The following is a 12,168-nucleotide window of genomic DNA, read 5'->3' as shown; positions in this document are numbered from 1 at the left end:
AATTTTAATGGTTGTAAATAGCCTCTTTTTAAATGACCTACATTGAGTGATCGCAAATAGCCTCTATCTAGATGACCATTCATTAACTGAATGTAAACATTGCTTTCTTATCATGCGGTAAAGCTAACACTCTATGATAGTTCAATTTCAAGTTAATTAAACTTAACACGTCAAATAAACAAAAATGTGACAGCGGCAATAGAAATAAAAGGAATAAAAAACAAGACACAATGTACACACGCTGTGTGGATTGTCTGTTAGTTGATCTAACACGGTACCTTCTCACGCAGCAGAAATTACTGACAATGATACATTTAAATATAAATGCAGAAGAACATTGAAATTTACAATAAAAGTTCACAAATATAAAAAAGATTTATCGACGGCACGGAAACGGAAATTTAGACTTACAAGAGCATAAATTAGATGTTACACCGGATTTACGTAAACAGTTAGAAAAGGAAAATAAACAATCAAACGAACAAACACAAGAGGGTAACTATATTGCTTATAACTTAGTTGAAGTATATAAATTCGGACACATTTTTGCATACGTTTTTATCAATATGGAATCTTAATGAAATGGAAGTTATTTTCCTTTACTAGATTAATACAGGATATGCTTCATCGTGTGATATTTACTAGATTAATACAGGATATACTTCATTGTGGGATATTTACTAGATTAATACAGGATATACTTCATCGTGGAATATTTGCTAGATTAATACAGGATATACTTCATCGCGGGATATTTACTAGATTAATACAGGATATACTTCATCGTGTGATATAAAACATGATATCTGAGCGAGTGGCGAAGCTCGAAGTACACAAACATGAGTTATATACGGCATTAAAGCACGAAAAGAAAATTGTCTTTTTATTATGCAACAAACTGGTTCATGGATCGTAGGTTAGAAGATTAAACTCACTGATTCCTCTCCTAACCCAGCTCCAGCCCGTTTCCCACGTTTACCTGGGACGTATTACAGGGAATAGTTCTCTGGCATTATACGTAATCATATTTGAGTGAATGTCAGTTATTTGTTGTTTTTTTCTTTAGTCTTTATGAGTTCATTTGGAATCAGGTCGTTGTGTAATCGTGTCTCATTTCACATCCTTTATAATATTAGACAATCAATACAAGAATCAGTACAACTATTCATTTCATTAAAATACGGGTTAAGACACAGTTTCCTGTAGGCGAAAACATTCGGTTTAAACACATTTTCCAGTCCCGTGTTAATATTTTCATTTTTTGAAAGGTTTCGATTTGTTGAAATAATGTTTAGAAACACATGTGAATCAATGATACGGTGCATTTCTTAAATAAAAAAGGTTTCTTTAAATGCAGAAACGACACTTTTTTAAAAATTGTGTCCTTCACCGAAACTAAAGAAGTTATAATGATACAGCGGTGGCTACAGAAACACGGTGATGGTGGGTGGTGGCATATGCATAAACAGATAAGTAAGAAATATATCATATTGCGACCCTGGTGCGTTTCCAGGGTTTAATTTGAAAGATTTTGCTGCTAAGAAATCTTACTTTAGGAAAAGTTCGTGTTGTGTCGCGCTCATTTTGTTTTGGTGGGGCTGGGGTGCCGGCTCCCCCTCCCCCTCAGAGAAGCTCTTGTGATAAATAGTGAGTAATCATCTATTCAAATGAAAGACTACCGACTTTGGACCGGTTCATATCTAGGATAAAATTCACAATAAAATACGAGTAATTTGCTCAGAAGAACCCTATATTTGCCAAACGTAATTGCATTTTGCCATATAATCCAGGAACCCATCGAAGTATATTATAATATATTTAAATATATGGCGAACACAAAATACCATCTGTTTTATATAGTAATCTTTCCCACGTCTTCGTCCTAATATAATTCCGCATCTGAAGTTTTTTAAAACTAAAGCTGCTACCAAAACATATCTAAACCTCACTCGTACAGTTTTAAATTATCCCTCTTGATTTTGGACAGATGCGATTATTGTCAATGGAACTATTACGATTTAATTGTTTTCTTTGATGTTTATTAATACTTGAGCAACTCTTTTGTGGATGCTCCTCTCATAACATAACAGCAAATAAGTACTCGCATCGAACATGCAATTATGCAAGACACTTATTCGTATTCTTCCTTTACACACACATATTTTCTATTTTCTGTATTCCTTAACACCGACATATTTAGAACAGAAAATATTGATATTGAATCTAAGGTCAAGAGATCTAAACTGGTATAAATAAATTTGTATATATTTAAATGAATAGCAAAACGATTCGAAAAGCTTCACACGTTGGTTCTGTGAATGCAGTGGCAGCATGAGTCAGAGAACAAAAGTCGAAATCAAACAATAAAGTGCATAACACCATTAAGACCTTCTTATTCCACAACATTATTATTTCTTTATCGTTCACGAGTAAAAGACATATGTGAATTTTTGGGTTGAAATGTATTTTCTATTATTATTATACGACACTGGCTACAGCACTAAATTCGATGTTTGCAATACGGTAGTTCAATACTTAACCTAAATCAAAATGAGTCATACCTTAAACTTGGAATTGTTACCTTAAGATATAAAATACTTACACATATAATTTTTACCTTAATATATAAAATACTTAAACACGGAATTTTTACATTAATATATAAAATACTTAAACATGAAATTGTTACCTTAATATATAAAATACTTAAACATGGAATTTTTAACTTAATATATAAAATACTTAAACTTGAAATTATTACATTAATATATAAAATATTTAAACATGGAATTTTTGACTTAATATATAAGATACTTAAACATGGAATTTTTACATTAATATATCAAATACTTAAACTTGGAATTGTTACCGTAATATATAAAATACTTAAACTTGGAATTGTTACCTTAATATATAAAATACTTAAACTTGGAATTTTTACATTAATATATAAAATACTTAAACTTGGAATTGTTACCTTAATATATAAAATGCTTAAACTTGGAATTGTTACATTAGTATATAAAATACTTAAACTTGGAATTGTTACCTTAATATATAAAATACTTAAACTTGGAATTTTTACATTAATATATAAAATACTTAAACTTGGAATTGTTACCTTAATATATAAAATGCTTAAACTTGGAATTGTTACCTTAGTATATAAAATACTTAAACTTGGAACTGTTACCTTAATATATAAAATACTGTCGAGACAGAGCACTCAATGCAGATAGCAGCAGAGACATAAGTGCCCTCAGAAAAATCTGACGGTGCTGCCCTCACGCGGTAACACATATGGATTCCAAAACAAAGAAATAACAACTCGGCTGAAAAAGAATAAAGAAATTGGGTCCTCTTGTGAAATTTTACCATATATAGACACTATATTTTCTTAACTGTATAACTACAGTAAAGGCGATTATAAACGATTCGTGTAAAAGGTTTACTTATTTAAAGCGATTCGCATAAAATGTAAAACTGTCTTAAAAGCGATTCTTATAATATCTATAACTTGATTAAAAGAGCAGAATAAAACAGATAAAAGATAACCGTCCAGCGTAAGCGCTTTTGTACATTACTTATAAATAAATAAAAATACCTAATCAAAAGGTAAGGTAATATTTCTCACTGGAACACGCACCTGTCAAAATTTCCAGAATCTGTAAGCTATTGATATTTCTAAGTGTGGAAAATAAATATTTTTTTTCTTCTTGATGATTTTCTGCTAAATCACCTTGCAAAAAATATATGTTCTAAATCCGAATGATATATACCAAAAGGAGGGAAACATACTTACCAACTTCTGTTGAATAATCCCACCATCCGGCTTTGCAAATAAAATATTTAAATCCTTCATCCCCATAGGTTTGTCCAATATCCACAATAGACTTTCCATCTCTCACGTGATCTAAATTTACTGCGGTCCATGCTGCCATGTAGCCCGTTACCACAGCAACGATGCAAAGGAGGTATTTTAATAAATCTTTATCCCTGACGTGCACTCTATGGGCTTTTCTAGATTGGAAATCAGCAAGTAGTCTGTGGAGGTAAAAATGAAAGCAGGTCATAGCCACTGTACATTATAATTATTTCGAATCGTTAGGGAAATTATAAAATTAAAGGTTCATGACTGTATCAGATGTGGCATAACATATTACTTTGGGATCTAATACATAGATAGAATTTTAAAGATGTACAAAAAAAAAAAAAAAACGGTTTCATTTATAACTTTATCATTTATATATAAAACAATGCCGGAAGTTACATTCGCTTCTGGTGTAGTAATTTGAAATATCATTACAAACCTGCGAAGTATACATCAGGTCATATGCCAAAGTACAGTTTTCACAACTTAGTAAAAAAAATATATATAATGCTGCAAATACCCTCTGATTTATGGTCACGTAGTTCACCTAAATTTAGCAAACACGTGCAGGTGCTCAATAATCCTGGAGGAATGTATGCTCCATATCTTTACATATTATCTTCCCTCGCCTTATATAACTACAGTCGGGAACATATGCAAAAGAAGTAATTTAACCAAAACCTAAACAAACTGTTGGCTTCAGCATAACCTCCATCGGATCAGCGACTTCCATGTCTCGCTTCCCACCCACTTAGCCTTGACCTAAAGTCACACGACAGGTCCGGGTCTGCTCAGTTTGTAGGTTGACTCGTCTTATAGGCGAGTATACACCGTAAATAATTGAACAAGTTATACCGTCTTTGGCTAACCTTGGAACCTCGTGTACATCATAAAAGACTCAGCGTTTGCCTAAAGATTAAAAGCAGCCTTTTGACATTTGACACTCTAACTTCTGATATTCTCTAAGTCTGTGGAGGCAGTAAAGAGCCATTTTCATATTTAGATCAGGGAGGATCTTCCAAGATCAAAGAACAGAATGAAAGTAATTATATGCCACAACGTCTGAATGCATCAGTAGAAAGACAGATTTCATGAGCACCGTCATACGCTTGGCTCAGTGCAACATCATCAATAATACTCGGCATGCTAAGGCATATTGTACTTTCAACTGCTAACGTCACAGACACAGATTTGAAGTAGCATAATGTGCTGGTGGATCAGAGTTAATGATGCTAACTGAGCCTGATCTACCGGGGCGGGATGCCGTGCAAAACGTCATGGTCATTGCGGACTGCATCTGGCTTCACGGCATGCACGAATACACACAGAGTATGTCTGTAAAATAGAGGTCTTACCTTGACTCTCATAACTGAGAAATCTGAGTTTGAACCCCATCGTTCGCTGGTGCCCGGCCTAAAGTTAGCAAACCAATATCATGGGCCAGTAACTTGTAAAATATGTACTTATCGATTAGTTTAGTCGCTAATCAGAATTACGTGGCAAAAAGTATACCATGCGGGGAATCAGACTTAACGGGCGCGAAGTATCATGGGAACAAAGTACTGAGATTTCACTACTTTTAGGAAGATAAGAATGTTAGTTATCTTTGGTCTCACGAGCACAGAAGCACGTGACACGCGTCAGTTAAACCCCATCTTAAACGGTAAAACATGTGTTTGGGAAGGAAATCTGCACATGGATAATTGATAGTAGTAGTAGTAGCTCGTGTTACGTGAGAATTGTTTTAATAGTAGCAGTACTGGGAGCACGAATAGCATTAGTTTCCGTAGCGACTAGTGGCAGTAATATTAGTAGCTGTAGTAGAAACAATAGTTATAGTAGTAGTTGTTTAAGTAGTAGTAGCAGCAGTGTGTGTGTGTGTGTGTGTGTGTGTGTGTGTGTGTGTGTGTGACTTGGATTTTTAACGTAGCTTTAACAATTTTTCAGTATAATCGCTACGACGTCTGCAGTGTGGCAGTTTATAGTGATGTCTAGCACTGGGGCATCATGCCGCAGACATGTAGCATGATGTCCCACCCAGTCACATTATCCTGAAACCAGGCCGACCAGTCCTAACACTAAACTCTTGATGCTGAGCGCCAAGCGAGGCATCTGTTAGTACCATTTTGTAAGTCATTGGCATGACTTGGCCGGGGTTCGAACCCACGACCTCCCGCATCCGAGGCGGACGCTCTAACCACTAGGCCACCGGAGCGGTTGTAGTAGCAGTAGTACTAGTACCGGTAGTAGTAGTAGTAATAATATTAGTAGTAGTAACATAAGTGGTATCAGCGGTATCAGCAGCAACAACAGCAGTCGTTCGTTGTGCGATTACTAATAGTATTAGTGTAGTTAGTAGTAGTGTAGTAGTTATTGTAGTAATATTAACGGTGTTAGTATAGCAGTAAACAAACCTGTATATTTTTAAGGTTAGAGCCCCATATAGTATAGAAAACCCCACTTCTCTCAGCCACGGAACTATGAGGCAGGTCGTTGTTGAAGGTTCAAAATATTGGATGACAACCTAAAAAATAACACAAAATTAAATAAACTAACAATAGAACTAAACATATATTACACAGTTGTGGGAATTCAAACAATCTTAGCGTGATTCTGGGCAAGATATGGAACTCTAAGCAGGAGGATAGGATTTGTGTGGGATACGAGGCATACCGAGTTCCTGGTACAACTTGCTTAGATTTTCCTATCCTGACAAAGTACTGGGAGAAAGGTTTATTTCCCATCCATCATATTTCCGTGAGATTTAATTAAAATTCTTTATAATTTTACAATTACCAAGTAATTAAAGAACATCTCTCATTTACAAAATCCTGTAGTTTTAAAGATGTAAAAAACAATAACACTGAATAAACTATACAGAAAATGAAACATGATAAACTCTGCAACACAGAGATCGTTTAAAGTTGTGAACAGCGCATGTATCAACAATCAGCCATCATCTCTCCAGATGTAGAATTCCCTACTTAGGAAAAGTACCGAACAAGTGAGAAATATTGTTTGACCGGTACCATGGTATTTAATGTTGGGCTTTGGTAAAATATTAAAATGTAAGATCAATGATTATAAAACACTATCTTAATCATATGCAACCACTCTAACACATTAGATACCAATATTCGTGGATTTCGTGGTCGCTATAAACCAAAAAATGGAAATATTGGGCGAAAGGATGAAAATAAGACCCCATGCTTCCATCAAAGGCATATAAACGACCGCAAGCAACGGCTAAATCTCTTTCGGTCTAATAGCTCAACAAATTATGCCCTTCATTTAACCTTTGTCAATGTCTATTAGATTCTTCGTTTAAAATTGTGACACTTTCTGACGAGTACTTTTTCCACTTTCAGACGAGTACGTATGACACATGCATACAAGTACTTGCAATCATTAAAATGCTTTGGACATTAATTAAGTTCAATCCGTTATTTTACATGTAAATTCCGCACAGAACGCAAAATTGTGTGTGGTAAAGTCGAATTACTATTGACTTAAGTAGAAATCATGTACTCTATGTACTCGTTTTTTTATCAGACTGGTACAGTGATATTTATTACTTACATAAATAGAAACTTCGTACCGTGTACCCAGTCATACGTCCGACTGGTAGAGTGATATCAGCGCTGATTTAAACAGAAATTTCACATAATGTATTCATTCATACGTCACACTGGGACAGTGATACTATTTCGGACTTAAATAAAAATCACATGCATACTGTATTCATTCATAAGATAGACTGGTAGAGTTATATTACTACTAATTTAAATACCAGGGACACCGGCCCCTCATGGTAGTCTGCAGACGAGGCAGGGCCAGCACTGTTGACTAGCCGATACCAGTGGTGAAATTCAAGGTGGCGAAAGTAATACAAAAATACGTTGGCAATAAAGAAACATCATTAAATCCGTTATTCCCATCTTGTTTTGCCATCGGCGTTTTCATTTCATTAGTCAAAATTATATCAATTAATGAAATAATGAATGTTTGTTTAAAGTGTAACTATGCAGTGCTGTCATTTTAGGCCAATATGCGTGAGTTAGTGAGATATTGTGCGATTGTTTGGTTATGTTTTACTTATGTCGAAGATGCTTTATTTAAATGAAAAATTTGTGGATGGTGTTTTACATTGATTGCACATTAAGTATCAACATTTTCGAATATTATGTCTTTCTTGTCATGCAGCATACTTGTATTTTAAAATGTAATAATATAACAGATAATGGGGTTGAGGTGGGTGGATGGGATTTTACTGATAATGGGGTTGGGGGTAGTGGATGGGATTATACTGATAATGGGGTTGGGTGGTGGTGGATGGGATTATACTGATAATGGGGTTGAGGTGGGTGGATGGGATTATACTGATAATGGGGTTGAGGTGGGTGGATGGGATTATATTGATAATGGGTTGGGGTGGGTGGATGGGATTATACTAATAACTTTTTTTACATTTTATATATTTGGTAATTCATTCATTGCACTTTCAGAAGCTGGTATTGTCTAGTCTGGCAAAATTCATTTTCCCTATTTTAATAGCTGCTATGTATAGTGCACTTTAGACTAATTCAGGCTGGTTTTTTAACACAAGGGAGCAGTCATTTTAGTTAGCAGTGTGCTTAAATCATGTAAAATTTCCAAAAGTACAATATCCAAAGAAATATCATCCACATTACATTACTGTAACATAGAGGTATGCCAACATTCTCACCACTGTGCATGTTTTAAATGCAAACTACTTCACCTTACATACGTCACTCTCTCTAAAGTACATATTAATTGGTGAGCGTTATTCCCACCTTGTTTTGCCATCGGCGTTTTCATTGCATTAGTCAAAATTATATCAGTTAATGAAATAATGAATGTTTGTTTAAAGTGTAACTATGCAGTGCTGTCATTTTAGGCCAATATGCGTGAGTTAGTGAGATATTGTGCGATTGTTTGGTTATGTTTTACTTATGTCGAAGATGCTTTATTTAAATGAAAAATTTGTGGATGGTGTTTTACATTGATTGCACATTAAGTATCAACATTTTCGAATATTATGTATTTCTTGTCACGTAGCATACTTGTATTTTAAAATGCAATAATAGAACAGATAATGGGGTTGAGGTGGGTGGATGGGATTTTACTGATAATGGGGTTGGGGGTAGTGGATGGGATTATACTGATAATGGGGTTGGGTGGTGGTGGATGGGATTATACTGATAATGGGGTTGAGGTGGGTGGATGGGATTATACTGATAATGGGGTTGAGGTGGGTGGATGGGATTATACTGATAATGGGTTGGGTGGGTGGATGGGATTTGACTGATAGTGGGATTGAGGTGGGTGGATGGGATTATACTGATAATGGGGTTGATGTGGGTGGATTGGATTATACTGATAATGGGTTGGGGTGGGTGGATGGGATTAGACTGACAATGGGGTTGGGGTAGGTGGATGGGATTATGCTGATAATGGGGTTGAGGTGGGTGGATGGGATTATACTGATAATGGGGTTTGGGTGGGTGGATGGGATTAGACTGATAGTGGGGTTTGGGTGGGTGGATGGTATTATACTGATAATGGGGTTGGGGTGGGTGGATGGTATTAGACTGATAATGGGGTTGGGGTAGGTGGATGGGATTAGACCCATAATGAGGTTGAGGTGGGTGGATGGGATTATACTGATAATGGGGTTGGGTTGGGTGGATGGGATTAGCCTGATAGTGGGGTTGGGGTAGGTGGATGGGATTAGACTGATAATCGAGTTGGGGTGGGTGGATGGGATTAGACCGATTATCGGGTTGTGGTGGGTGAATGGGATTAGACTGATAATGGGGTTGGGGTGGGTGAATGGGATTAGACTGATAATGGGGTTGTGGTGGGTGAATGGGATTAGACTGATAATGGGGTTGGGGTGGGTGGATGGGATTATACTGATAATGGGGTTTGGGTGGGTGGCTAGGATTATACTGATAATCGGGTTAGGGTGGGTGGATGGGATTAGACTGATAATGAAGTAGACACCTATTTATGCAATGCAATTTTCCGAATTTTACAGTTTTGCCATTTCTATTTATGTTGTTTAGAAAAAAATATCTTGCTAGCTACGATGTGATAGCCAAACGTATCTGGTACGTGTCTAAATGTTTCTAATATTCTATCTCTTCGGGATGTGTCATATAGGAAATATATGGGTTGAAACTAAACGTGTGTTGAATGATTTTAAACATTATTATTTCCTTTGTATTGCATTATATATTGCATTATATATGTAATAATTATTTCCAGCAAAAATATCTTGACCAAGAATCCTTTTAAAAAACTGCACTGCATAAATAGGCATATATTGTATTACAATTCTAATTACACCTACCCTCACCCCATTATCTGTTTTATTAATGCATTCCAACATACAAGTATACTCAATGACATGAAAATCGGTTTATTACAAAATGTTGAAACACAATTCAAAATAATGCTAAAACAAGACGGATAAAACTCTTTCAAATAAAGCATCTCTGAAATGCACACAAGCAAAATGCACAACCACAGAACTCGCAGTCTCTCACCGTGTCGCTCCCCACATGTCACACATAATGGCTGAAAATGACAGTGCTACACAGAGACACCTAAAGGAAGTACTAAACAGTTTTGTAATTGACAGATTTGCGACTAATATAACGAAAAGGTCGGTGGCGTTACAGCTGGAAATAACTGATTTAATGCTTTTTCTTTATTGATAAACAGTTGCAGAATATAATAAACAATCTCATAATATACTGGAACTAACTGTGGGACCAGAATGAATTAGATATTGCATTATATTTTAAATCTATTAAATGATTATAAATTACATACAATATACAAACAGGCCAGGGGCCCCGAGTGGCCGAATAGTCTAAAGCGCTCTCCGTTACGGATGACTGCCATCTCACCTCTGTCGACGTGGGTTCGAGTTTAGGGTTCGGCCAATGTGGATATGTGAGAAAGCTTGCCAGCAGCTTCTCGTGGGTCGGTGGTTCTTTGAGAGGTTTTCTTGGCTTCTTCCTCCACCATTAATACTGGTCGCCATGTATTGCCAGCCTATCGGTTGCTGAAAAATGGCGTTAAACCCTACAACAACAAACAGTCCACGAACTGATATCCGTTATAACGCGGTCGTAATGTAGTACTAAAATCAAACACATTTTTATATTACTGACTACTAAAGTTAATAAGTCACACGAGGATCTTTAACAGTCATTCTTGCAACTCCATGTTTCTAAATTTTGGAAAGTTCATGATATTACTTACTGCTTTAGTTCCAATGTCCCCTCTTTGCTAAACCTCCTTCGCGTAAGCACAATTAACGTGATGGCGCACAATTCATATACATGTAGTCAGTACCTAATCCGACACGAGGAAGTTAATGAGCAAACTTGGCTTCTACGGCATATAAAACAGCCACTACAGTGTGTCTTATGTACTTAATTGCATCAATTAACTGGCCTTTTGTTATACAACAGGTGTGTGTATAAGAAATAAGACTTAACGATAGATAAGAAAAAATATGCTGCGCACCAAAATGTTATGTTAATATCCTGGATATGCGAATAAGTGCTAAGAAATTAAGTGCGATCTATAGTAATATTAAACTACAAGACAAAGCCATCTACACAGAGTGAGCGCACAATACTATGATATGTCGCACGCATACTAGAAAGATTCTATTAGAGTTACACTACTCATGGTCGATATTTTTACTGATTCATACAATGGTTCAATATTTAAGGCCGTTAGCCAAGCGACAGTATTGATTGATCGAGTTGCATTTAACGGAACATCAACGCATTAAAGGCTGAATCATGCCGAGACGATAGAGGTAAATTGTATCAGCCAGACACACAGCAAGGCGAGAGATCGGTCTGGTCTGGGCAAGATTCGAACCCGTACCAAATCAGGTCGCTAGTCCTACATACCAACAACTTGCCACCGTGGCTTCCGCGTAGCAAGTAAACAAAACAGATGCAATATCCTATAAATATTTATTCCCGCCAACCTTCCACACCTTCATTATCATTATACACTCGAAACCCGTTTACAAAGATCCGAAACGTAAAATGTAAGCATGCTTCCCTCACACCGTATGTCTCCATAATAGAACGCTGTTAACTGCCTGATTTCAACTTTCCTTGTTTGTTTTAACAACAATATGAACATTAATAATGCCTTCTAATAACTTGGACAAAAACATTAAAATATTGAAGATGTTTTGCTTGGAACAAGCTTTACAAATATTTGTAGAAAGACGTAGA

General features: G+C 36.0%; 1 protein-coding gene across 1 annotated transcript in view; it reads right to left on the bottom strand.

Moving 5' to 3' along the window:
- Positions 1 to 12,168, bottom strand: part of LOC149790740 (metabotropic glycine receptor-like) — a 120,411-nt gene that overhangs the window by 29,393 nt on the left and 78,850 nt on the right. The window contains exons 5-7 of the mRNA XM_089972792.1: positions 6,286 to 6,395; positions 3,803 to 4,044; positions 3,194 to 3,332 (exon numbers count right to left, since the gene is read on the bottom strand). Of these exons, the coding sequence (XP_089828918.1) occupies positions 3,194 to 3,332; positions 3,803 to 4,044; positions 6,286 to 6,395 (491 nt within the window). The remainder of the gene's footprint in view (positions 1 to 3,193; positions 3,333 to 3,802; positions 4,045 to 6,285; positions 6,396 to 12,168) is intronic.

Source organism: Sinohyriopsis cumingii, chromosome 10 (genome assembly GCF_028554795.1).
Source record: "Sinohyriopsis cumingii isolate HCF-2022 chromosome 10, ASM2855479v2, whole genome shotgun sequence".
NCBI lineage: Eukaryota > Metazoa > Mollusca > Bivalvia > Unionida > Unionidae > Sinohyriopsis > Sinohyriopsis cumingii.
The sequence above is the reverse complement of the archived record's forward strand: the minus strand, read 5'-3'. Positions and strand labels throughout refer to the sequence as shown.